Source organism: Hyphopichia burtonii, assembly GCF_001661395.1.
Source record: "Hyphopichia burtonii NRRL Y-1933 unplaced genomic scaffold HYPBUscaffold_9, whole genome shotgun sequence".
Taxonomy (NCBI): domain Eukaryota; kingdom Fungi; phylum Ascomycota; class Pichiomycetes; order Serinales; family Debaryomycetaceae; genus Hyphopichia; species Hyphopichia burtonii.
The window spans coordinates 462,224-488,468 of record NW_017963736.1 but is presented as its reverse complement, the minus strand read 5'-3'; the positions used below and the strand labels follow the sequence as shown (position 1 = coordinate 488,468).

The 26,245-nt window shown below is 35.0% G+C and overlaps 13 protein-coding genes across 13 annotated transcripts; 6 read left to right on the top strand and 7 right to left on the bottom strand.

Moving 5' to 3' along the window:
- Window positions 1-50: 50 nt before the first annotated feature.
- Window positions 51-399, top strand: HYPBUDRAFT_114862 (uncharacterized protein; the record flags this gene model as incomplete). The annotated part of the gene is made up of 2 exons (XM_020219077.1): window positions 51-142; window positions 192-399. The coding sequence occupies 2 exons, from the start codon at window positions 51-53 to the stop codon at window positions 397-399; spliced, it is 300 nt and encodes a 99-aa protein (XP_020074052.1).
- A 384-nt stretch (window positions 400-783) lies between these two features.
- HYPBUDRAFT_8442 (uncharacterized protein) lies at window positions 784-2,703 on the top strand (the record flags this gene model as incomplete). The annotated part of the gene is made up of 1 exon (XM_020223737.1): window positions 784-2,703. One exon carries the CDS (start codon window positions 784-786, stop codon window positions 2,701-2,703), a length of 1,920 nt encoding a protein of 639 aa, XP_020074051.1.
- Window positions 2,704-3,847: 1,144 nt separating this feature from the next.
- SSY5 (Ssy5p) lies at window positions 3,848-6,130 on the bottom strand (the record flags this gene model as incomplete). Its single annotated transcript, XM_020219073.1, has 1 exon — window positions 3,848-6,130. One exon carries the CDS (start codon window positions 6,128-6,130, stop codon window positions 3,848-3,850), a length of 2,283 nt encoding a protein of 760 aa, XP_020074050.1.
- Window positions 6,131-7,788: 1,658 nt separating this feature from the next.
- On the top strand, window positions 7,789-9,177 carry HYPBUDRAFT_159023 (fructose-2,6-bisphosphatase; the record flags this gene model as incomplete). The annotated part of the gene is made up of 1 exon (XM_020222414.1): window positions 7,789-9,177. One exon carries the CDS (start codon window positions 7,789-7,791, stop codon window positions 9,175-9,177), a length of 1,389 nt encoding a protein of 462 aa, XP_020074049.1.
- Window positions 9,178-9,248: 71 nt separating this feature from the next.
- On the bottom strand, window positions 9,249-10,063 carry HYPBUDRAFT_154245 (E2 SUMO-conjugating protein). Its single transcript, XM_020221971.1, has one exon. The coding sequence runs from the start codon at window positions 9,889-9,891 to the stop codon at window positions 9,415-9,417; it is 477 nt and encodes a 158-aa protein (XP_020074048.1). The 5' UTR covers window positions 9,892-10,063; the 3' UTR covers window positions 9,249-9,414.
- A 45-nt stretch (window positions 10,064-10,108) lies between these two features.
- Window positions 10,109-12,018, top strand: PEX19 (Pex19p). The gene has a single exon (XM_020221970.1). It carries the CDS (start codon window positions 10,593-10,595, stop codon window positions 11,673-11,675), a length of 1,083 nt encoding a protein of 360 aa, XP_020074047.1. The 5' UTR covers window positions 10,109-10,592; the 3' UTR covers window positions 11,676-12,018.
- HYPBUDRAFT_154243 (AAA family ATPase) lies at window positions 11,729-14,217 on the bottom strand (the record flags this gene model as incomplete). Its single annotated transcript, XM_020221969.1, has 1 exon — window positions 11,729-14,217. A coding segment is annotated over exon 1 (2,126 nt), but the record flags the coding sequence as incomplete, so codon positions are not given.
- A 105-nt stretch (window positions 14,218-14,322) lies between these two features.
- HYPBUDRAFT_154242 (uncharacterized protein) lies at window positions 14,323-15,344 on the top strand. The gene has a single exon (XM_020221968.1). The coding sequence runs from the start codon at window positions 14,389-14,391 to the stop codon at window positions 15,271-15,273; it is 885 nt and encodes a 294-aa protein (XP_020074045.1). The 5' UTR covers window positions 14,323-14,388; the 3' UTR covers window positions 15,274-15,344.
- An 18-nt stretch (window positions 15,345-15,362) lies between these two features.
- SKI2 (SKI complex RNA helicase subunit) lies at window positions 15,363-19,177 on the bottom strand. Its single transcript, XM_020221967.1, has one exon. It carries the CDS (start codon window positions 19,160-19,162, stop codon window positions 15,398-15,400), a length of 3,765 nt encoding a protein of 1,254 aa, XP_020074044.1. The 5' UTR covers window positions 19,163-19,177; the 3' UTR covers window positions 15,363-15,397.
- A 161-nt stretch (window positions 19,178-19,338) lies between these two features.
- Window positions 19,339-21,557, bottom strand: PTC5 (type 2C protein phosphatase). The gene has a single exon (XM_020221966.1). The coding sequence runs from the start codon at window positions 21,330-21,332 to the stop codon at window positions 19,512-19,514; it is 1,821 nt and encodes a 606-aa protein (XP_020074043.1). The 5' UTR covers window positions 21,333-21,557; the 3' UTR covers window positions 19,339-19,511.
- Window positions 21,558-22,355: 798 nt separating this feature from the next.
- Window positions 22,356-23,717, top strand: HYPBUDRAFT_8433 (L domain-like protein; the record flags this gene model as incomplete). Its single annotated transcript, XM_020223736.1, has 1 exon — window positions 22,356-23,717. The coding sequence occupies one exon, from the start codon at window positions 22,356-22,358 to the stop codon at window positions 23,715-23,717; it is 1,362 nt and encodes a 453-aa protein (XP_020074042.1).
- Window positions 23,718-23,731: 14 nt separating this feature from the next.
- RPS20 (40S ribosomal protein uS10) lies at window positions 23,732-24,369 on the bottom strand. The gene has a single exon (XM_020221965.1). The coding sequence runs from the start codon at window positions 24,339-24,341 to the stop codon at window positions 23,985-23,987; it is 357 nt and encodes a 118-aa protein (XP_020074041.1). The 5' UTR covers window positions 24,342-24,369; the 3' UTR covers window positions 23,732-23,984.
- A 997-nt stretch (window positions 24,370-25,366) lies between these two features.
- On the bottom strand, window positions 25,367-26,224 carry HYPBUDRAFT_150901 (uncharacterized protein; the record flags this gene model as incomplete). Its single annotated transcript, XM_020220314.1, has 1 exon — window positions 25,367-26,224. The coding sequence occupies one exon, from the start codon at window positions 26,222-26,224 to the stop codon at window positions 25,367-25,369; it is 858 nt and encodes a 285-aa protein (XP_020074040.1).
- Between the last annotated feature and the right edge of the window lie 21 nt (window positions 26,225-26,245).

Genomic DNA, 26,245 nt, shown 5'->3' with positions numbered 1-26,245 from the left:
AAATACCGTTGTTCGTTCTCTAATCCACCAGTAACACCAACTATACAAGAATGTCCTCTCCAGGTGCAAAAGCAATCACCGTTCTAGCCGTTATTGGTGTTGGTTGGTATACCGGAGTCAAGTTTTGGCAGCCTCTCATTATGTATGTAAAATAGTGAACCCTCTGGGAATTGATACTAACATTCATCCAGTGAACAACTCAGAAAAGATGGTAATTTACGTGACGACGTTTATATTCACGACACTTCAGACACTCCGAAATCATGGGAAGACGTAAGGGCAAAATGGAAGTCGGTGGTTAACCCTGAAAAACCAGACCCAATAAAAGATGAAAAAATGATTCAAGATTTTAAAAACGACGAAAAGAAGGTTATTGAAAATTCAAGAAACAATAATTAGCCTTTCAATGATTAATGAGTCTTGAGCTTACTGTACATAAATTATACAAATTATATTCCTTGACGCAATAAATACTGGTGATAAATACTGGTGATAAATACTGGTGATAAATACTGGTGATAAATACTGGTGATAATACACTAAATGACCTAATAAATTCACTTGCATTGCACGATATGTGCTGGTACATTCGTAGAATACTTACAGTCGACATTAAATATAGTAGAAGTTTCTTCATAGGCTTCAGATGAGTATATATGTATTTGGATAGTGATGATTTGATAGCGTACTGCATATTGCCAAAGTCATCTTGAATTTTTTTTTTTTAAAATTTTCAATGCCTTTATTCTAACTTATACTCTAGTTGATTCAGAAACATATACCATGGGTAAATTGAGAAGAGGTAGAAAGAACCAGCGCTCAAGGGTCAACCCGATGGCCGGGAAGAAAACCACTGATAAACAAGAGATTAAAGATGAAGCTACCCGTCAATCAAAGATTCTCCCAATGATTAACAAGTTAAAATCAACAACTCCTTCAGAGAAACAAATGGCAATTGGTGCTGTTTCGATCTTATGTGAAGATGAAAGGATGAGAAAACTCATGTTGAAAGAAAGATTAATCGCTATTGTTATGGAACACTGTTTAAATGATAATCACGATGAAATTGCAACTGAAGCATTTGGATTACTTAGAAATGTCGGTATTGAAGAAGGTTATGATATAACTAAATTTTATTGGAGATCTAATGTTTGGACTTCAATTGAAGCTGCATTAAATAAAATTCAAAGTTCATTTCAATACTTGAGTGAAAAGGAAACTACAAAAGAAACTAAAAAGAAGGAAGATAAAAATAAATTACAACTTTTATTTGATTTTACTGAAAATGTATTATCATTGATTGTGGTTATTGCAAGTGGATCCGAAGACTTGTTCAATAATATTTATAATAAGATAGATCCAATTATAAAATTAGTTATTGATATAATCAATTGGAATACCCCGAATTTAAAAACTTCATTAAAATTACAACATGCATTACTTGATTTTCTTTATGAATTTTCATCAGAATCAATTGAATTTATTCAAAAATTATCTCAAATTAACGATTTTAATTTAGATAATATTTCAAATAATAATTATGATGATAAATTATGTAAAGTTTACATTGAAGGTATTAGATTCCACATAAATGAAGGATTGGGCATAACGAATGATAAAAATAATCTTTGTTCTTTTATTTTGAATAATTTATTTAAAAATATCACCACCATCAATGTTAATGAAATTAATGAACAATTACAAATAGATAACGCCAATGATCCAATTCAAAAACCAAACACTGAAGTTGATCAAGAGGAACCTCAGGATATAGATCAAGAGTTGGGTGGTGATTCTCCTGAAAAGACTAAAGCAAAATCAGAATTGCAAGCTTTAGAAGTTGCCATTGAAATCACTACTTCTATTTGGGAGTATCTCTCAATCAATGAAAGTGATATCAAAGAACCCGTTCAATTATCAGAAGATTTGAACAATACCATCATCAAAGTAGCATCCCCATCTTTAATTGAATTGATCAGATTAGATCAACAAAATAATGGTTATTTAGAATTATCTGACAAAGTATTGAAATCTCTAAATAATATTTGTTGGTTATTTTTATCAAGTGCTACTATTCCAGTTCAATGGTTTGAAGATTCATTACAATTATGGGATATGATCATTCAATTGTCAAATAAAGATAATTTATATTTACAAAAAGATTGTTTAAGCGTATTATGGGCAATTGCTAAAACTATTGGTCCCGAAGCACCTAAACGTGTTAATTCGGATATGATCAATACTTTAATCAATAAATGTAACGTTCTTGTTCAACAATCTAATGACTCTGAAGACGTTCAACTCAATTTTGAATATGTTTTAGTCACAATTGGATTTTTAGGTACTATTGCTCCTGTTATAGGTAATACTCAAATCACCAAAGAAATATCAGAGTTTTTAATTCAATCCACAAGGTACTTTGCTCCAAAAGAAAATAATAAAAATATTCCTCAAGGTATAGAAATTGCAATTGAGAGTTTGAACTTAATCTACGATATCTTTGGTGATAAATTTGAATACGATGACGAAATTTTCGTTCAAGGTAATTATGTCAATATTTTAACTGAGTTGGAACAACCTATTAAAACCATGTACAAAAATATTGACAAATTTAAAGAACCCGAACTTAAAATCAGAGCTGAAGAAGTTTGGACAAATTTGGGTAGATTCATTCAATATAAAATCTCTGAAGCTGATAATTGATGGACCATTGTCCACTATCGAGAGACTCTAGTCGACTCATCTAATTTGCCGTCTACTTTGTTTAAATCAATGTATAGATATAATAGCATAGACTTTAAATGTACTTCCTTAGTAGTAACCATTGGACTTAAGCCCTTTGTTAAACACGGACCCTCAAAAGCCGTAAAGCTACAATAGAAGCCATTGAATGTCAGAACCAGAACCCTCTGCGTTAGTTTCCTTATGTGTTCAAGTCGAGCAAAAACAGTTTTTCGCATTCATGAAGATGCCTTACTTGAACTGAGCCGTAACGTAACAACAGATGTTGATCTGCCGACTTACACATAAACCTTCAGGAATAGCTTTTGTAATATGAAAACTATTCGATCTTTGCAAACACAGTAACATATCAGCTACAAAAAAAGTAGAAAATCCCAATCCCGACCGATCGACAAATTTTGCACCATTATGCCATAAGACTAATCGATTAGCAGTATATAACTGGTGCTACCTTATGGATAATGTCTTTAGAAATAATGCAATGCTGAATTAATACAGTGAAGACCCGTCTTTCAAGACCAATTAGACTTCAATGAAACTGATTTTTCGCAACCGGGTGTTCAAGATTCTGCATTTGCAAAAGAGACAGTTACACTTCGAAGCAATGCGGTTTCAGGTAAATCGTAACCAACTTAAAGAATCTACTACATTTTACCGGAACACAGTGAGTCAAAAATGGTTTTATTATTGCAAGGATATGAAAAACGCTCGGTCAATACTCTTTCCCAATATATTGAATCGATTTGTTTATTTGGAGCATACCTGTTAACTAATCGCCTGGGAATCTTGGGTTGACAATACGGCTGCAAACAGACAATAGTTCTGAGACACGAATGGCCGGAGGTTGGGGCCAATTGTCGAATCCGTGGATGTGGTGAGAGGTAACACTAAAATGTTGAAAAATTTGACAAATGCCGCTTTCCGTTTATGGAACGGCATTTATTGAACCATGATGTCCATAAATGGTAGTTGACCTCCAGGGTTTTAAACGGTATTTATATGTGTCAAGATGCTACATTATTGAGTGGAATATCAATGAAATTCAAAAATAGTCACTTTTATTAAATTAATACAATTAATACAAATTAATGTTGGTAAATAACCTTTAATCCACGTCTGGAGGATTTGAGCCATCAAAATCCTCCATACCACTTTCATAATCATCATCCCCAGCATCACTTCCACTTGCAAATCCAGTATCTTCATCTGAATCAACACTAGCGATACTTTCATCGTCGTGTTTTTCATTTACACCAACGACCCCCCATTCAATTTTGGTGACTTCTTGTAAACGATCCAAAATTTCATGCATAGGGGTAAATAAACCAAATTGTTTAAACTCTCCATCATAAGAATGTAACATACCAAGTACACCTAAACCTTTATTCTCCGATACACTTGGAATATCTTCTAATTTTGATAAAATCCAAGAGCCGGAATCACCGCCTGCGGCAAAAGCACTATTTTTATCAATTGAATTAACCACAAATTCTGAAGAATGGATTGCTCCATCTAGCCAATAAACCATTTTAATACCATTAAGATTACCTTGGGTGAATTTGGTTGTTGAACCATATTTAAATACTGGTATACCATAATTAGTTTGAGAATTAAATGAAGAAACAGAAGAATCAACATCATTTAAATTATCCATATTAAACTCTCTTTGGGTACGATTTAAGTTAACAATTTTACGAACATACAAGTTATCGAACATTAGCGAAGGATCGAACTCGTTAAAAGCGATATCATCACCCAAGAAATTCAGATCACAATTCAAAGCTTTATTAACTTTAATGATTGCTAAATCTGATAATCTTTTTTCTTCAAGCTTAGTACCATCCTTCAGTTTTCTAGCATTAATTAAAGTTCTTTCACCCCAAATTATTTGACCAAATCTATGTTTTGGGAAATTTCTTATTTCAAAACGATCTTGTTTTGATTTCGAATCATGAACTTTGATTTTTCTTAATGGGAAATTATCATCTAATTGATTTAAAGCTGACCCATAAGCGTTTCTAGCTTCTTTCATGGTAATATCATCATTTGAAGAAAATTTTTGATATTGATTTTTAAGAGCTTGTTTATATAAATTCACCAAAACCGCCAGCGGAGAAGAAACGTGAGGATATTCAATATTATCTTCTTTTTTATCAAGGCAAACATGTCCACAAGAAATAGCAAATTTTGAATTAGCATAAGAAGCTAACTTTGGTTGTTTTTGTAAATCAATTTTTGGATAAATAAACCCACCCATTGTACCTGAAGTACGAGCACTTGTTTCAACAGAAAGAGAAAGTGACATCGGAGGGTGTAAGCTATCACTTGGATTACGAAATGGTAGTTTAAATCTAGGGGTAGAGCTTTGTTTTAAATTTTGATGATGATGATGTTGTTGTTCTTGATTAAAATTTGGTAACGAGCTTTGAACTGAAGTAGCCAAACTAATATTATTTTTCATTACCAAGACATGAACGTCATCATATAATTCAGTTAAATTTTTAGTCAACTTATAATGATAATCTGACGGGTTTGGGAAACCAAAATAAAGACACAATACGTTAAGGTCTTTACTAAGCCCTCTCACTACTGGAGCAATAAAAGAACCATTTTGTTCTTTAATATCAAATAAAGGTTGGTTATTTGAATCAGCATTTGACATACGATAAATGATTTTAGATAATATATCTTCATTTGGTAAGGACTCACCCGAATTAGCACCGACGGCAAAATTTTTAGGTTTAAGTAACGATTGGTTGGAGGACGTTAAATGTTTGTAATGAACATTTAATTTTGAAGTGACATCATTAAAATTCTTAACCAAGAGTAACTTCAATTTCACATAAACTTCATCATTAAGTAAATGATCATAAAAATGAAGGAAAATTTTCATAATTTTTCTTAAATCATCATTATTATAAGTTGAGAAGTTCATTTCTTCAACTTCTGAGAGACCATCGATGAAACTTGATAATTTTTTCAAACAATCAATTATATTAATTACGGCTGAAGATAAATTGATTGACGAATTATCATACTGATTAATAATAAAGGAGATATCTTGATAAAGAGTATGGAGTTTTTCAATCATCAATTCTTGAAAATTATAATCCTCATTACTTTCTTCTGGTATATCCAAAATTTGTAATGGCTGACCATAATCAAAATTATTAAAAGATTTCGAAGAATTACTAACTTTAGTTTTACTATCTTGAGATTTATAAGATGATTGATTTGTTGAAAAAGTCTTTTTCGATTGCGAGAAGACTGAATTCGAAAAATTATCTGAATCTTTAGTTAAAATCGATTGAGATCCCGGTGGATTATTTGAAATAGATGGATTAATATTCAAATCGGAATCGTTCTCATGTCCGGCATCCCCAAACATTGGTCTTAAATCATCAAATGAATCAGTGAGTGACCCACTTCTCAAACTCTGGTCTTTGGGCGACGATGACAACGACTGCTCGTCGTTGTCCCCACTCCCCTTTTTGAAAAACCTCTTCATAGACATCAGAATCAGTCCCTAGTAGTTAACGTTGTATATTCAAGCCTTAACCTTGCAGTCTTATATTTATCTTGTGTAGTTTCAGCAAGCTATGCCAGAAAAACCATAAGTTTACCAAACAAGTACTTCAACAAAGACAGTTAATATCTTATTCGGGTAGTATTACTCTAGGTAAAAAATTCTCTTATTGTTGTTCTACTCGGGCATAAAAATGTCGCACAACCGTGAAGCGGAATAGCACGACATTCGCTCGTCTTTTTTTGGGGGGACGAGGAGATAATGTCGTGGACGGTAGTGCGCGTGGTGAAGTATACAATACACCCGTACATCTACACCTAGGCCGTAGGTACGGAGGTTCTATTTTGATTTCAATTGTCACAAGATTGGACTCAAACAATACCCCGGAAATCAAACAGTAAGCAACTACTGGATTAATGGTATGATTATTCCAGGTGCAATTAGTATATATTGTTTAGCCATTCACCCAAGCGATTAGTGTTCCACCAACTGGATAGTGCTCCACCAACTAATCAGTATCCCTTCACTTCTCCGTCAGTCCATAAGCTAAGGAATCACTCCGAAATTTACCCTGTTCATTAAACGCCGACTTGATCGTTTTGTATTGTGTGTCTTTTTTTTGGTTTTTTGGCTTTAAATTACAAGTTTACTCCCTTGATTCGAAAGTTAGACCACTACTTGTCTAAGGTCTATTACAATAAGCTACTGCTCGACTATTTTGGTTTATTTTGGTGGTGCTGTCCCAGTTTTTCCCCAGTTGTTTTCCAGTTAACCCAGTTGCTTTCCAGTTAACCCAGTTGTTTCCATTTGTTTCGCGGATTCTCTGTTGGCGTAGTTGAAATTGTGCGCTTGTCTTGTTACTCTTGCCGCTTGTCTTGTTGCTGTTGTCGCTTTTGATCTCTGTTAAGTTACCAGGATACCTACCGACTGTAAGTGCTTTTGGTGTTCCCTGTTTTTTGAAGTATCACACGTCAAAGTTTTTTTTTTTTGTTGTTTGGAATTTGAAGACTCACTTTTTAAACTTGCTTTTACTTACAGTTTTTTCAAACTGGTTATCGATATTCTACATCCGGGGTTAACTTTTTGTCATAGAAACCTAAGTGATCCAATCGGCCTTAGAACCATATTTGAAAGGAAAGTTCAAACATAGCCAGAAACAAACAACGAAAAGCAAAAATCAAATAACCAAATAAATAATCAAATAACCAAAAACAAGCCGAACGAACAACCGATACTAGCTGGTTTTTCCATTTGTTGTTAATCTGTCAACCCCGTCAATTCTGATTTGTACACTTTTTTTCATTTTTTTTTCTTTCGCTATCAATTGATCTGAAAATTAATTGATTCGCTTTTTAGTTTGTCCTTTTGACTAAATAATCTCGTGTTAAGTTTAACTTTGAGTTTAACAATTGGTCTTCGAAACTCTATTATTCTCGGAGAGTTTCTTTTTTGCCTTAAATACGGGGTATCATCTACTATTTATTCTTTTTACTTTACAAATCTAATTCAGCATCTTCATAATGCCAATCTATTCAATCTCTCACGTTGAAAATGTCCGGGTCTGTGTGGTGATGGTTGGGTTACCAGCTCGGGGTAAATCCTTAATTGCTCAAAAAATCGTCAGGTATCTTTCTTGGTTATCTATAAAATCGAAATGTTTCAACGTTGGTAATTATAGACGGTTAATTGCCACTGATTCTCCAATAACGGCTGAATTTTTCGATCCTCAAAATCAAGATGGTTTGGAAGTAAGACAAGAAGCCGTTGATCGAGCTATTCAGGATATGATGAAATGGTTTTCTGATGAAAATGGAGTTGTTGGTATACTTGATGCAACTAATTCAACTCGTGAAAGACGACAAGCAATTTTAAGATTATGTCGTGAAAATTTAATTGAACCAATTTTCTTGGAAAGTTGGTGTAATGATTATGAATTAATACTACAAAATATCGCTGATGTTAAAACAACTTCCCCAGATTATCAAAATAAAGATCTGGATTTTGCAACTCAAGATTTCTTACAAAGAATAAAATATTATGAACAATATTATGAAACAATGGATGTTTCCACTGATCCTGATTTAACTTTTATTAAATTAGTAAACGTTAATTCGCAAATAATTTTAAATCGTATTGAAAGTTACTTAGAAAGTCGTATTGTTTATTATGTTATGAATTTACATATCAAACCTCGTTCAATTTGGTTATCTCGTCATGGTGAATCAGAATATAATTTAACCGGTCAAATTGGTGGTGATGCTAATTTATCTGAACGTGGTTGGAGATATGCTAAAAAACTTCCTGATTTAGTTTTAAAATCTTTAGGTGAAGAAAATAAACATACTAATTTAACTGTTTGGACTTCGACTTTGAAAAGAACTCAACAAACTGCTTCTTTTCTTCCTTATAATAGAAAGCTTCAATGGAAAGCTCTTGATGAATTAGATGCTGGTGAATGTGATGGAATGACTTATGAAGAAATTGAACAAAAATTTCCTGATGATTTCAAAGCTAGAGATGATAATAAATATGAGTATCGTTATAGAGGTGGTGAATCTTATAGAGATATTGTTATTCGTTTAGAACCAATTATAATGGAATTAGAACGTCAAGAAAATATTTTAATTATTACTCATCAAGCAGTTTTACGATGTCTTTATGCTTATTTCATGAATGTTCCCCAAGAAGAAAGTCCATGGATGTCTATACCTTTACATACCTTGATCAAATTAGAACCAAGAGCTTATCTGACATTGGTGAGCCGTATTAAAGCAGATATTCCAGCAGTGAGTACTTATAAAGAAAAGGGTACATCACAATTGGGTGAACAAAAAGATGGTAATTATCTGAAAAGTAGGGATTTAATTAATGATAGTGAAATGCATAAATTAGAAAATCAAGCAAAATAATTAGAATATATATAGATAAGTATATATATTTAATGCATGGGTTATTAAAAGTTATCAGTGTAATACATTGGAAAAAAAAATTATATATATATACATAAATTGAAGAACTACCCGATTCTAAAAATACTCGAAGTAAAATGACTTAGAACTAAAGAAAATATTAATAAAACAAAATATTAATAAAACAAAATAACAAAATGACGGGAGACAAATCTAAAGCAAATATTAATAGAAAAATTATGATGCATTAGCATATCTTTTTGCTTGTTCCTTGACCTTCTTTTCATATAATGCTTTATCTTTGCTGAAAGCTTTCCACGAAGCTTCTTGAGCAGGCGAGTCAGGATTAGGATTATTCAACAATTCTTGAATCCCCAAAACAATTTGCTTTAAAGTAATTGCCGGCCTCCAATCTTGTTCTTCATTCAAAATCGATAAACAAACAGTACCACTGGGATAAATATTTGGATGATAAAACCCCGCTGGAAATTGAACTTTTGGAGGCTTGGATGGATATTCTTCTGGGAATTGAATAGTAATTGGATAAACTGCATCGGACCAAAGAGTATTTGGTTTACCAGGAATACCAGCGGTCCAAAAATTTAAATCTAATGATCCGTCTTCTGACTTTCTTGGTCTAGCGAAAAACCCAAATGGATGATCTTTTCTCCATTGTTTTCTTTCTTCCTGTAAACGTATTTTACAAAGCGACATGGTGTTTTATGCAATTATAATAAAATCAACGAATATAAAGGGATAACTAAACGCTTACAATATAACAATCTAGTCACTAACTGGTTAAAGATCTGGTATAAACGCCCTTTTTATGGATTAAAGTGGAACAAGCAAGTAGTTTTGGAGCGAATTTATGATCCTGGAATTCAAAGATGAATAAATCAAACGGTATACGAGTTGATGATTCAGTCTGTCCGATTTTGATTAATTGTTTGTCTGTTTTCGTTTGAAACTCGCCTCGTGATATAAAAAAGAAAGAAAAAACCATTTTTGAAAAGATAACTTTTTGTCGTGTGATACCCAAGTATACAAACCACCCGTACATCTGATTAAGTCCGTACATCTCCTGTTTCTACTCAGAACCATCTGCACTGATCTTGCACTGATAATTACGTCCGTGAACAACCATTAGTGGCCATTAACAATAAACCACCCGATTGAAGTGTTCTTTTAGCTTTAGCTCGAGCAATTCACGTGTATCTGCTTCCACTCGTATACCAATTCAGAGAGATAGCTCTGTCAACGTTATAGTAGTTGTTCCACCCCTCAATACTCCCCCACAAGTTTTTTTTTTTTGTTCGGTCAAGCTGAAGGAAACTGAAAATTACCTGAATCAACTCTTTTTATTAGTATTGAAGAAGTTGTTTTGAAGTCTTTGTTGCTAATATTCAATTCCCAATATGTCTAGTGAAACACCCAAGAAGGAGCCAGTTGCTGGTGCTTCTGCAGAAGCAGCTGCTGAGAAGACACCGCAGAGTACCGAGGTCAAGGTTCCAGCCAATACTGAAAGTAGTTCGAGTAAACCAAGCGAAACAGAAACCAAGGCCAACGGCGAGGATGATGAGGATGATTTGGACGACTTGGATGACTTGTTAGACGACTTTGCTGAAGATGTATTGAATAAACCACCAGGCTCAGCCAGAAGCCAAACCGCGGATAATCGAAGTCAGACCAATGAAGATTTCGCTAATGAATCTTCTAGTAAAGGAGCTACTTCCGCTAACAAGCCGGTGAATGACGAATTTAAGACCAAGATCGAAGATTTGATTAAAGATTTGAATATAGAGGATCCGGATACTAAAGATCAATTTGAAAAATTGGTTAAGGAATTTGAAAATGATCATAAAGAAGATATGGATACTGCTACTAAAAACCCACAATATTTCGATGATATCATGAAACAGACCATGAATCGTTTGAAGAAATCGGGCGAAACCATTGATGAACAATTGAAAAATGATCCTTCAAGTGGTAATCCAGAAGATATGCTCACGCAATTATTGGCAGGTCTTGGTGGTCCAGATGGCGCAGGTTCTGGCGACGGTGATTTTGATATGTCGAAGCTATTGGTTGATATGCTTGAACAATTGTCTTCTAAAGAAGTTTTGTATGAACCTATAAAAGATCTCAACACTAAATTTCCTGATTATCTTAAAGAAAAGAAAGGGGTGATTTCAGAAGAAGAACATCAGAATTATACCAAGCAATACGAAATTACCAACGATATAGTGGCAATGTTTGAATCATCTGATTTCAATGATGAAGATAAACAAAAGAGAGAACAAGTCAATGCGTTATTAGAATCGTTGCAAGAGTTAGGCCAACCTCCTGCTGATTTAGTCGGCGATGCAAGCGAATTCCCTGGTTTTGGTGGATTAGGAGGTGCCTCCGGTGCTGGTGCTGGTTCTGGTTTAGATTTTAACGATAAAGATTTACCCCAAGATATTGAAAAAGAACTCGAAGAAGGCTGTAAACAAACTTAATGACCTGTTTTACGAAGTACTAAAAAGAAAAGTGAAAAAAAAAAAATTGTTGATTACTTTTACTATTTATAATGTTTCTTTAATTGGTATATAGAATTCTTGATGTTAATTAATTATACGTTCAATCCTCCTCTTTTAGAAAATTCTTCATAATAATCAAGCATTTGTGGTGTAATATTCTTGGTAATTCCATTTAATGCATGTAAAAAGTGTCTTTCTTCAACTTTGGTACTCTGTTTATCTTCCATTATAGCTGATAACCCGGCTTCTTGACATAACAAGGCTACTTCAGCTCCTGAACAACCCTCAGTTGAAAAAGCTAACGATTTCAAAAAGTCTTCACTGCTCTCACCCATATTGAACTTTTTGCTTTTTTGAGTTAAAATTTGTAATCTAGCTTCATAATCTGGAGGTGCAACATAAATATGACGGTCCAATCTACCAGGTCTTAATAAAGCTGGATCAATTTCGGTTGGACGATTGGTGGCAGCAACTATCACAACACCTTTTAATTCTTCAACACCATCAATTTCATTTAATAAAGATGTTAAAACATGCTGAGCAGATGAAGTAGTAGCTGCACCGCTTTCACGATCTCCTGAAATAGCATCAATTTCATCGAAAAATATAATAGATGGTGAAGCAGCTCTTGCTTTTCTAAAAATTTCTCTAATTGTACGCTCTGATTCACCAACATATTTATTAAATATTTCTGGACCCTTAACTGCAAGGAAATTCAATCCTGATTCTGTTGCAAGGGCTTTTGCAGTAAGGGTTTTGGAACAGCCAGGAGGTCCATATAACAAAACACCTTTTGGTGCAGTAATACCTAAGGAACTAAAGGATGCGGCTGCTTCTAAAGGTAGTTGAACTACTTCAGTGAGTTTCTGTTTCAATTCTTCTTGACCTCCAATATCGGACCAATAAACTTTAGGCATTTCCAAAAAAATTTCTCTCATAGCTGAAGGCCTTATATCTGGTAATGCATCTTCAACGTCTTGTAAATCTAATTTAAGTTCTTTTTGATCAACACCCGACTTAAGCCCTCTATTAATAGCCTTCATAACTGATTCACGGCATAATGCAGTTAGATCTGCTCCCACATAACCATGGGTTTTACTGGCTACTGCCACAATATCTTGTTCAGTCAAAGTGTATTTGTTTGAATTCATTTTAGCAAATTGCTTTGCTAAGATATCTTTTCTGGCCTCAACATCAGGTATTCCAATCTCCACTTCTTGATCAAATCTTCCAGGTCTTCTCAAAGCTGGATCAATCGAATTTGGCCTGTTAGTGGCACCAACGACAACAATTTTTCCGGTGTCACCCATACCATCCATCATAGTAAGCAAAGTGGCTACAACCCTTGATTCTGTCTCGCCGCTGTCATCAGAATTACGATTTGGCGCCAATGAATCAATCTCATCCATGAAAACGATTGCGGGTTGAAATCTTTTTGCTTCTTGAAATATATCTCTAATAGCATTTTCAGTTTCCCCTAAATATTTTGAAACAATTGAAGGACCATTTACTGTTAAAATGTGTGCATTAGTTTGAGTTGCAACACATCTTAATAACATGGTCTTACCAGTTCCTGGAGGCCCGTGCAATAGAATTCCTCTTGGGGGTGATATTCCAAAGTCTGAAAACAATGTAGGATTATGAAGGGGCAATTGGATAGTAGATTGGAGTAATGAAATTTCTTTGGAGAGACCACCCACTTGACCAAAATTCAAACGTTGAGGTAAGTTGGGGTATTTGGAGCTTAATGGATCATTCAGTGTATGTTCAAAAACTGTTGATTTGCCTTTATAAAACAAGTATGCTGGTGATACTGTGCTAATTGGGGAAACAGAGCCTTCATCATCGTAAAGAGAAAGTTTACTTAAGGATTCTTCAATTGGTGTATCATGATTAATGTCCATTATCCTCAAAGTAACACTAGTGGTTTCGGAATCATCTTGATCACTTGTAGGTAAATTGACTTTGTAAATTTCCATTCCAGGGAAAATCAATCCAACTTCATCTAATGCTTTTTCGATTCCTTGTAGGAGTTTACCTTGAATTGGAAGTTCAGCTTCAATGTCTGATAGGCTGATGGAAACAGATTTGGCGTACTCCGGTTGCTTTGAAAACTTGGTGAATTGTAGTCTATCTCCTAACAAGATTCCACCTAACCCTCTTAAGCTGGAAGATATTTGTATGATATTCTTGTCTAATATATCTTCATTTGGATACGCTAAACCCAAGATACCGAGATCTGATGCATCTGTTTTAGATACATGTATGAAATTTCCCTTAGACAACTCTGAAGCTTCAAATATCTCTGGATTAATGAAAATCTTTGTACATGACTTAATACTATCAATGGAAGGTCTACTAATAAATGATTTGGGAATCTTGACCTTTTTTTGCTCAGGAGATGAGGCAGTAGGTGTAGAAGCCTTTTTCTTTGCTGAAGACTTTGATGACATGGCAAATCTTAGGGAAAAGAACGAAACTAGGCAACTAAGGGCTAAACAAAAGTGTTACCATCATCAACTTAAGATGTAATCATCTCTTCGCAGATTGAGTTTTATCTTGAAAAAAAAAAAATCCATTCAACTCATCAGTATTTATAATCCAAAATAAATATTCTTACAATCCAGGAGACTGAACCTCGATGAACCAATAGACAGTTATCTGTACTTGATAATAATACCTTTAATGCCTAATGTTAACACGAGTAAATGCCCGGTGGGGCAAGAGAATATGCTTTAGATCGTATAGTCAGCACAATAATAACTGGGCCGACGGTCAGATCATCCTGAATAGAGACATGTTCAAGGCCAGTGGAATACTAAACTCTAATAGAAAGTTTCCCCATGAATCTATTAAACCACTGATATATAAAAGGTCTGCAACTGAATTTGAATCTGACTACTGGAATTTTGATAGTACTTTGCAAGAATTACTGCAGCTTGATAAAGAGTTCCCCTTTGTAATAGATACAAGATTCCAGAGAATTAATAGGTTTTTAGGAGATAACTACAGCTTTCTGACTTCAGAGAAAACTGCTGTGCTATTTGGTCTGGCAAATTTATCTATAAATCTCGAACAAGGTCATGATGACAACAAAGACTTCCAAAACAGCTTCCCCAAATCAACCCATCCTGAATTTTATGAAACTGAAAGGCTAAGATCGTTGGGTGAGTCTTTATTTCAGCTTCATTTGGGCCTCTCTACCATTTTTATAAACGGAAAGTTTTTGACACTTCCAGCAAATGAAATTGATAAAAGAACCAGCATTTTTGATGATAAAGATAGTGTCATCTGCCTTTTCATGAAACGTCACTTGCTTTATGAAAGTATACCAACTTACAAAGGGATAAACAGAGGAGTCATCAACAAATCACAGTCCCCCACCGATAAAGCCGGTCTCAAGCTGAGGTTACAAGATAAAGCCTGTGTTGCAAGCTTCTATACTCTCCTAGGTTTATTAGCCACAAAATTCAACAGGAAGGATATCGTTGATAATGTTCTTTATACCAAAATACTTAGGGGCCCCTCAGGTATCGTTAACCTATTTATCCGCAAGGCTACAGATCAATCATATTAGTTTGAACGTCTGCCCTGTTTCTACCCCATGCATCCATATTTCAATTTCAATTCTTGTACATAATCTTTAACATTTATAATCTTTACTGTATATTATCTTCTATTTTAATGATATTTATATAACTCTACAAGTATAGAGATGCACAAAATACAATATCTCTTTTAATTCTTTCTTGTGCTTCACCCATCTTAGAATGTAATTGTGAATCACCGACAATTAAAGCAGCGTTTCTAACCTCACGACATATTTCATCCAATCTTGTAATAACTCTCACGATGGTACCTTCAGCTTCCGGACTTATTTGCATGATTTCATTGAATGATAAACCTCTAGCCCACTCATATACAACATTTACCAATGCAAACCGCTTCCTTTCTAAGAATTCCTGTTCTTCTGATGTAAGTATAACTTGGTGATTGGCATAAACACGCATAAGTCTTTCAGTAATTTTCAGGATTTCGGCTTTACCCTTTTCCAAACGTGGAGTCAAGAGCGGTGCTTCTTCATCGTTCGTTCTACCCTCGTAAACAAAACAAGACAATAAAGCAACAATTTCTTCTGGTTCAAAATCACCCAAGAAGTTATCCAAGACTAGTTCCGTCAAAACCAATTCCCATCCAGAGTTAATCTCACAAGCTACCCTACCTTTCAAAACAACATTTTGATTTTCATCGATGAATCCTAATGAATGTAATACTGCAAGACGCTGTTCATAATCAGGTAATAATTCCAAGTTCTCATCAGACATCAACGACTGCAATGCCTCAATATTTTGTTTCAAATCATTTTGTTTATGCAAATGCAAGTACTGCTCTTCAAAATTAGGCTGCAAATAAGCATCGGATGCTTTCAAAATTTCTATTAAGCCTTTTTTCTTTTCTAAAATCTCATGCAAGGAAACCAGGATTGTTTGGTTAAAGCCAACTTCCTCTAACTTACTCTGGAATCTAATCACCACTTTTATTTGTTCAATTGCTTCATTTACAGATTCTTTGTTATCCTGTAAGATTCCTTGTATGCGAGCTTTTAATGAGTATCTACTGATGAAGTTGATCTTATTATATGGAACAGCTTCAACTTTTAAGTTGCCCCTGAACTTGATTAATTTCATACTCTTTTGTAAGTAAGGTTTATATGGCACGTAAGGTAATTGAAATTCTTTACTATGCTTTTCATACTCTGCACCATGGTCAAAAGTAAGTAAGAGTAAAGTTTTAGCAGTCATATCAGCCTTGACATAAAAACCAAATCTGAGGACACCGTCTGCAGCTCTGAAAACAATGAGACGACCTAATTTGAATATCGTCTGTCTACTAGCTGCAAGACCCAATATATCTTGGACCAAGTCTGAATAAGCTGTCTCATATTCCCTGAGTGCTTCAAAAACACCACGGGTTGCAGTTAAATCTCCGTATTTTTCATCTTCTTGGTTTACAATCTTTAGTTCTTCCGAAAGAGATTCAACTTTCTTTTGATGTTCAGGCAACAATGTTTGTGTAGAATTTTCACTAAAAGAATGCTTGATCATTTCTTCAACTCTAAGTGCTTCAATTCTTAAAAGATTCAAAATCATATTATATGTCAATCTGAATTGTGACTGCAATTTTGTTGGTGTTCCTAAAGTTACTTCTTTGAAATCTGCAGGTGAAAGCGGATCTTTGAATGTCATTACTATAACAGTACCAGTTGCATCCAAACCTCTTCTACCTGCTCTCCCTGACATTTGGGTGAATTCACCAGGAAGTAAGTTCCTGAAACCTCTACCATCATGTTTTCTCAACTCATTGAAAACAACAGTTCTAGTTGGTAAGTTCAAACCCATGGCAAAAGTTTCAGTTGCAAATAAAACTTTGACCAAAGTTTTGGCAAATAATATTTCAATACATTCTTTTACAATTGGTAGTAAACCACCATGATGGACTGCAACGCCTCGACTAAGCATTTCTCTTACCTTGAGAATCTGGGGTAATTCACGGTCTTCCTTTTTCAAACGAGACACAGCTCTATCAATGAACATATGAATTTCTGATTTTTCTTTGGCTGTACAGAAATCAACACTTCTTAATGTATCAGCATACTCTTCACATCTCTTTTTAGAGAAAACGAATATAACTGCAGGAAGTAATTTTTGTCTTTGTAAATACTGTACCAAGTGAAGCCAGGTATTCTTATTAGGGCCACTTCTACCACTGAAGTTTCCACCTCCACGTCCACCTCCACGTCCACCTCCACGGCTTCCTCTTCCACCACGAGCTCTGTTACCACCTCTAGCAGTACCCCCTGGTCCACCACGAGAGCCTGAACCCATGACTACGTTTGGAGCTTCCTTTTTACCAACATCAAGGACTTCTCTGTGTTTCTTGAAATTAGCTTCTAAGAATTGTCTCTTAGAGTCAATTACTTTATATAAATCATTTTTAGCCCAGATAGAAATTTCAAGAGGAACAGGCCTTTTGGGAGTTGAAATAACGTACATATCTTTCTGCTTAGTCCTACCCACCCAATTTGCAAACTCAAAGGTATTTGGGACTGTTGCTGATAATAGAATATATTTTACATGCTCTGGCAACATAATGATTACTTCTTCCCATACGACACCACGATCAATATCATTAACATAATGAACCTCATCGAAAATTACGAACTCCACATCTCTAATAAGATCAGCACCTTTATATAACATAGACCTTAAGATTTCCGTTGTCATAATTAAACAATTTGCTTCTGGATTTATTTGAACATCACCTGTAATCAAACCAACATCAATATCTTTAAACGTTTCTTTAAAGTCTCTAAATTTTTGGTTAGATAATGCTTTAATGGGTGAAGTATAGATAGCCTTAGTCATATTTCTTGTAGCCATTGCAATTGCATATTCTGCCACGACTGTTTTACCTGCAGATGTGTGAGCAGCAACGAAAACTGAATCACCTTGTTCCAAATGATAGATCGCTTCTTGTTGAAAAGTATCTAGTTCGAATGGCCATTCTCTAGCCATATTTGGGACAACTTCATGAAAGTTTTCTAATTTATGGTCTAAATCAACAACATGAGCCCAGTTTTTTTTGATTTCTGTAGCTTGGGCTAAGTTATTTTTTACCATCAAATAGTCAATTGGAACAATTCCATCTATTTCGTTTGACTCAAAGGGTACATCCTTACCTCTCTTTGATGGTTGTTCAGATGCAGTTATTTGATCATTGTTAATAGGATTGGTATTATTCAATTCATTATCTTGCGCATTATCTTGATCTACTTCTTCTCCATGCTGATCTAAATTTATAATATCCTCAGTTTTGGAATCTGACTCAGCTACTAATTCAAGGCCTCTGGATAAACCTTGAGGCATATCGTAAAGTCCCATTTCACTTCTGTGTAAGAAAGAAGTATCCTTTTTATCTGCTGTTGTTGCTTCCACTTTGCCTTGATTAAGCAATCCTCCTGGTTGAAAAGGAAGATATGTTGACTTACCTCTCAAAGCATCACTCTTGGATCCGAATTTTCTGTTCAATGATAAAGAATTCCCAGATGTAGCGTTATCGACCAGGTCAAGCTTGAACTCTTCCTTGTATCCATCAATCTTTCCTGATAAACCAGACCTTTTAAAACGTATAGAGGTACGATTGATGGGCTTTGGGTTTATCAATAGTTGTTCGAAGATCTTATCTTTGTTGACTGTAGGCAAAGATTGAACCAAGTCTAATAAGTCCCAAGACAATTTATTAGAAGGGGTAAGCAATTCTTCGCTTATTTCATTATTGATTTCTTCTATCTTTGGTGGCGGATGAACATATGAAGTTTGTGACAAGGGATCCACTCCTTCAAAAATACTATCCAAGAACTTTGTGTTTTCGTTCAAGCTCTTGGAAGCTTCAGAACCTATTGTCATTGTTTCTTGATGAAGGGGATTGTAAAGAATTAGCAGTCAATGAAAAGTTCATCTTTATGAGTTGGGACTTTTTTTTTTTGAAGATCTGATGCGTGCAACAAAAAAAGTTCGACTCATAGCAAAAGCCCTTACATTAGTACAAATATTGGCTATAAATAAATAAATAACTTTTTTTGGTTTTTTTCTAAAATGAAGATATGTACAGCTTATTGCTTAATAATATACAAAGAATGAATGGCTAAAGAAAAGAGGTTGAGCAAATGGTGAAAATAAACATTGCTTTTGTTCTCTTTCTAACTTTTTTAAAATGATAATTGTATCATTTAAATGCATTAAAGTACGATGAAGATCACAATCTTGGTTTAGAAGCATCAACTCCACCAGCGGTAGCATCGGGGTTGATTTCTAATTTACCATTTTCATTCTCACCTCTGGGATCATTCCCAAAGAAAACGACAGTAACTGTCAAATCATCTCTATAACGTCTAGAAACAGGGTTAGGAATGGAGATTAGCATTGAAGTTTGCTCTTTTGAGCCGCCATTAGATAAAGCATTTCTGATCAAGTGAGTAGAAACGTTTTTATCTTCCAATAAAAAGGAGCCTCCAGTTCTTGATTTTCTAAAAGGAGCTTTAGAAGTTTTATCATTAGTTACATCTGAAACTTCTGGTAATTTATTTTCAGTAGATCCAAAATAATTCCAAAAAGATTTTTGAGGTTTTACCAATTTTTCCTTTTCCATCCATTTAACAACCAATCCAACAATTTCCTCATTAGAGAGCATTTCATATAATCCATCCGATGCCATGACTAAGAAATCATTATTTTCTGGATCGACTTTAGTAGTAGTAATCACCGGTTCAGCAGTGACATAAGGAGGAGATTCTAAATTATTGGGCAAACGTCTACCGAAAAATTGTCTATAGATTCTTTCTTGAATTGAGGCAGGTAATTTATAACGACAGTCACCAAAGGCACGAGTAGGTTCTAAAGTACCCAAAACTCTACCATTTCTCACCACATTAGGTTCATCGGGATGTTCACTAATAATACGAGCAACTTCAGTTGGATTAGAACCAGTTTGATCAATGCTCAATTGTCTAACGGTCCATTGGCCGTTTTTGAAAGACCCTAATAAGGCTCTTGAATCACCAGTCACAGCAACTTTTAATAATTTCGAGTTAGTATCATAGAAGGAAAGCAATGCACACGATCCTGATAAAGCCGGCATTAAAAGTTCCGCAGCTTTTGCTTTGTTATTATCATTTAATAATTTTTCCAAATTCTTATTGACAATTTCGTGATCTAATTTTAAAAACCCATTTTTAATCGCTTGATCAATGGTGGCACTATTTGGAACATATCTTAAATTTTCATCATTAGCTGGTTTGAAAATACTACCTAATTCGTGAACGATATAAGTAATCAATTGATCCCTCAATTTACTACTAGTTGTCCAGCCCCCGTGACCATCAAAGACTCCGAAAAACATCCAATCGGTAGAAGTTTTAACGTTATTATCTTGTAAAATGGGCACTTGAACAATTTCTTCAGAACGATCATCTTCAATTGGAGAATTGGAAGGAAGCTGACAGACATCATAACGAGTAACCCCTTTACCACGATTCACCGTGTAACTTTCTTCAAACTGTCTTAACTTATTACTAACTTGTTCTTCATTCAATAAAAAGATTCCTTCTTTATGTTGTTGGTGAGAAATACTATTTTTTTGATACATTGAAGAAGTAGAGGAAGAGTAGTATTTATCATCAGATAAATTTGTTCTAACTGAAGAAAGTAATTTGTTAGTGGATTTATCTGCTGGGCTACCTGGAGCTCCGGGAGCTCCTAACGGAGGAATTGTTTCCAAATTATATTGATTGGATTGGAAAGGACTCAAGTACATCACGTATCCGGCACCGCATAAAAGAGAAATCCCCACCATTTTTCTAAAGGCATTTTCATTATCAGTATCAGCACCACTATTATTACCATGGTTTGAATTCTTTGAATTTATACCGTTAACCGTATTTTTGGTAGAATTGGATACCGATCTAGTGGACCGGATTAATCTTCTAGCATTTGACAGTATCAATGCTCGACCTGTCCGTTGTAGGTGTCTGTTGGCAATATACAACAGTTTATGTTTCAAAGCGAGTACAAACACCATGACGAAAGTACCTGTTTTGAAAGACTAAGATTCAACAATGGAAGTAAAGAGATGGGTTTGCGATAAGCCAATGGTCTTCCCGAATAAAACGACTACCAAGGATAACTGATTGAGGTAAAGATCTTCAGGTTCACGCAATAAAGTCAATTATCATACACCAAGTTTTATGATAAAGCCAATGCTCTTTAAAATATAAAGCCAATCCTCTTTTATCTAAAATTTAATTTGCTGTTTCAAAAAAGATGAGAAGGAAATATGAAAACAGGGGTTATTTGAGGGCTTCTCAGTCTTTGCTTGTAGTTTAATATTACGTAGTATCGTTTGGGTTTGTGCAGTACACCGTTGTTCGTGGTGTATGGGTGTGGTCGGGTGCGGTGTGTGGGTTTTTTGGTGCTTCACTATTTGCAACCATTTCATGTATCTCTTCCTAGTGCTTTCTTCGTAATGCTTTCTTCGTAATGCTTTCTTCGTAATGCTTTCTTCGTAATGCTTTCTTCGTAATGCTTTCTTTCTTAGTGGACTCTGTTGGCAAAATCTCTATTCGTATGTTTCTATTCGTGTATCCCGCTGAAAAGGCTTGTGATTTGTGAGTTTGTTTGTTGCTACGGGTAATCAATTGCCAAAGCTGCAAGACGGGCGATTTAAGCAAAGCTTATCGGCCCATGTCAAGTAGATACATGATTTTCTTCATACAAGATGAAGAGTATTGTGTTGTTATTGGAGGGTCTTCAAAGACTACCCTTTGAAATAGTCGTTAGAATATGTGAATACTTACCACGAACCTATATAATAGATTGTTTTATATGGCTTACAGAATCAAGACTTCGTGATGCTGTGATTTCGGAATATTTCCAAGATAAGTTGATTTTAGACTACAGCCAGAAGAAAGTACCTACGGAGCTGGTGGAGCAGATGGGCAGTATGTATATGTGTAAGGATTCTTTCACAATATATGGAAAGAAACTGATTGAAGAATTTTTAGATTTTAACCAAGATATTCATTTTCGAAAATTGACATTGAAGATGGGTTCTAAGAAAAAGTCGGATCATTTGCAAATGGATAAGATCTATAAAATCAATTCTATGGGGAAAATCGATAGGATCTCTCTCGTAATGAACGGTTCGCCAGATAGACCCTTAAGCATTTTGTTTGACAATTTGCCAAATGTCTATGAATTGAGTACTTTCAAAGATACAAGGATGTTTTATCAAACCGACATTCTATTGCAATGGCCCAATCTCAAATCTTTCAAGGCTGAGTACTCGACGATTGCTTGGTCCCAAATGAACTTTCCAATGAGTTTGAAAACTCTAAATATTGTTGGTTTTCCAAAAACAAATTTTGCCGGATTCAGGTTCCCAGAATCGATTGAAACGCTTATCATGGTTGCAGAGGGCGGGCAAAGGTACTGTCTTAAATTCCCAATGGAGATCTTACCATTGAATTTGAAGAGCTTGAAACTAGTTGATTTTGGAATTGTTAATTTTTATATTGGGAAACTTTCTCAATCTCTAATACTGATAGATGTGACCCATAATTATATTGAAGATTTTGGGACGAGAATTGGTTTTTTGACTTCGATTTCCTGGCCACCTTTGCTTGAAAGAATTGGTCTTACTTATTCTAATATTAACAATCAAACCATAAAGCAGCTTGACTTAATTGGTTGGCCAGACGGTCTCAGGCTGCTTGATTTGACCGGGAACCGTTTTTCAAGTTTAAGTTTCGTGAATTGTCTTCCTCAAAGTTTAAGCGACCTCAATTTATCAAGGTGTTGTCTTAACTTTGAATTCTTTTCGGATCCATTGAAATTCCCCAATTCGCTAACTAAACTTTCAATGCAAAAATGCCATATTAAAAGCCTAAATCTTCTAGAGTTCCCGCCATTGGTGGAAGAGATATACTTGGACTTCAATGAAATCAAAGACTTAAATGGTTGTTTTATCAGATGGACCCATTTGAGCAGGTTGAAAATAATAAGTTTGGCATCGAATCAAATCTCAACTATTCTGACTTGGTCACCTCCCAGCAGCTTGCAAGTTTTAAATTTACAGAATAACTTGATAACAGAAGTTTGTGCTACGATTTTATTTAACCAAGGTCAAAATACCAAGTATTCTAATCTAAGAAGTATCGATTTGGGTCAGAACAAGATTGCGTATATTGACAAACACGCCAGTATTCCTCGTAATGTGAACAAGTTAAATTTTGCATCCAACCCGCTCGATCTGGTACCTTTAAATTCGGCTTTTTTCACTAAAAACTTGAATGAACTCATTTTACAAGATACCAAGGTTAGTTGGTTAGGGTTTCGAGGTAATTCTCCCAGGATCCTAATTAAATACTTGGAGTCTTTGAACACTACAGAAGATGAAGTTTTGTGAGTAATGTAATATTAAAAAAAAAAGAGTATACTAAACTAATTTATAGTACATAATAATAAACAACCGATTCAAGTCATACCAAATCCTGATAGCTAACGCCGCAACGTCAGTGCAGCCCATGAATAAAATACAACGAGATTATCGATGGAATACACGGCACGCCTAGAGCATTTGGATATATATACCACTAAAATCAGTTGAAATTATCATTGGAATTAAAAACCAGTCAAGTCCACTAATTTTCATGAGAATCTACAGCCATCACGCTTAAGCAGCAATGGTGACTTCGACATCCACACCTGGTTCGATGGTGATGTGAGTGATTTTTCTGACAATAGAAGCTGGGGCTTGTAAGTCAATAACACGTTTGTGGATTCTCATTTCGTAGGTATCGTAAGTTTTAGAACCTTCACCATTTGGAGCTTTTCTGGTGGTGATTTTCAAAACTTTAGTTGGTAATCTAACTGGACCTTTTTTAGCAATGTGGTTTTGTTGAGCGTTACCAACAATGTTGGCACAGACTTTTTCCAATTGCTTAACCTTGGTGGAGGTCAAGGTCATTCTGATCTTGTGGATTTCTTCTTGTTGTTCTTGAACTTTTTCTTTGTTGATTGGAGCAGACATTGTGATGGTTTGCAGTGTTGACGTTGGTAAAGAAGAAACCTCCAAAAGAGTATCAAGTATATAGAAGTAGCTTTAAATTTTTCAGTGATGGTTTAGTGAAAATTCTGCGCGCTAACAAAGAGAAAAAAAAAAAGAGATTTTTTTTTTTTACAAACCACCAGGGCTTAAGCCCTGGTGGAGTAGGGTGTTCGCACGTGATCTACATTAAAGGGATGGTATAGCAAGTACGTACTACACCGTGAAATGATAAAACAACACACTTTGCCTGTGATTATTAGTATTTCCAGCCAAACAGAAGAAGTGCTGGCAGTTCAAGTCAGAAATCAATTAAATAGGTTTTCTCCACGGTGCGTTTGGATTGTCAGAGAGATTCCCAATTGAAAAGATTCATCATTATTCCGACCAGCTAAACGAGCTAACATACTGCTTAGTAGTTAATGTACTGTTTAGTAGTTAATGTACTGTTTAGTAGTTAAAGTAGAAAGTAGATAAAGTAGTTAGAGGTTTTCAAGAACGGATTTGCTCGTATTTATACTTTTGGCCGGCGCGCCGACGAAATGTAGCAACGGGTTTTCAGAACATTTTGCAACTTATTTGAATCGGTGAAATGGTGTTTACAAAGAAGCAATTGGAATTGCAAGTGTGTTCGTGGCAGTTTTAGGTAAAGTCATGTGGTTGACTGATTCGATTCATGTGTATGACAGCAGTCACTTAGTTGTATTAGTTACATGACATTCACTAAGTTGTATGAGTAACTTAGTTGTATGAGACTTAGTTGTATGAGTAACTTAGTTGTAGGAGTAACTTAGTTTGAACAATTCAGAACGTTTGATACATCTAGTAGAGAATAAGACAAGATTCATGTGCGTAGATTCATTGTCTTTGGGGTTCCGGAAAAGGTGTTGAAGTTTTTTAAGCCGTAAAATGTAATTTTATTGGATTTTTGGTAAAATTTGCAGTAAATAAGCAAATCATATACTGGGAAAATCTAAGCATGTATTTCTATTAACCTATATACAAGGAGCCTACTCGGTAGACTGAAGCATTTCATTTTCTAAGCCTTTCAAGCATTTACGCATAATTTTAATTTCTTCGTCATTGGCATACCCACTAGTGGCCCACCTTATTTTACCTTCTCGATCAACAATGTAGATGTACCCTGAACAAGCATTGTCACAAAGAAGAGCCTCTTTCACATCAAACGGGAAAACACGAGTGGGGACAATAAAGTATTTGTCATGTCTAGCGGAATGCACAAGTTTTCTAATGTTACCTTGGGATAGCTTGACAAAAAACCCCTTTAACCAATTTTGAGGGATATTAATATCAACTATTTGTGAATGAGGAAACTCTTCTTGGAATTCCATGTAGTCTTTGGTGAGATAGTTTTTGGTTGCATTCTTAAAATAAGTATCAGCACATTTTTCCCCAGATATCGTTGAATAGATACGAACAATACTTATATGCTCGGATAATAATGATGAAAATTGTTGATTTCTATTCACTAAGGTATTTCCCACAAAGTCAGGGAAATACTTGGCCTTGTCATTACGGAAATATGATACTGGTGGAGTAAAGATCTTACCATTAGTATTAGTAAACGATTTGGATTCGTAGAATGGTGAATGTTTGATTTCATAATCTAATTGTGCTTGTCTGGCTTCTTTCAACTCCTTATCAAATAAAAGCTCTCTGACATTAAGACTAGCTATATCAAAACTTTTCTTATTCAAAAGCTTAGCTTCTTCTAATCCAAATGGTCTTAAGATAACATGGGGTTTTTGTAATGGTGGTTTACTCGCTTCAGACAAGGTCTTTGTAAACCTAGGTGCCGCCTTCAGCCTAGCAGACTGACTGAATGCCCTCAATCCAATATGGTTCATCTTCTTCCTAGTGATATATGA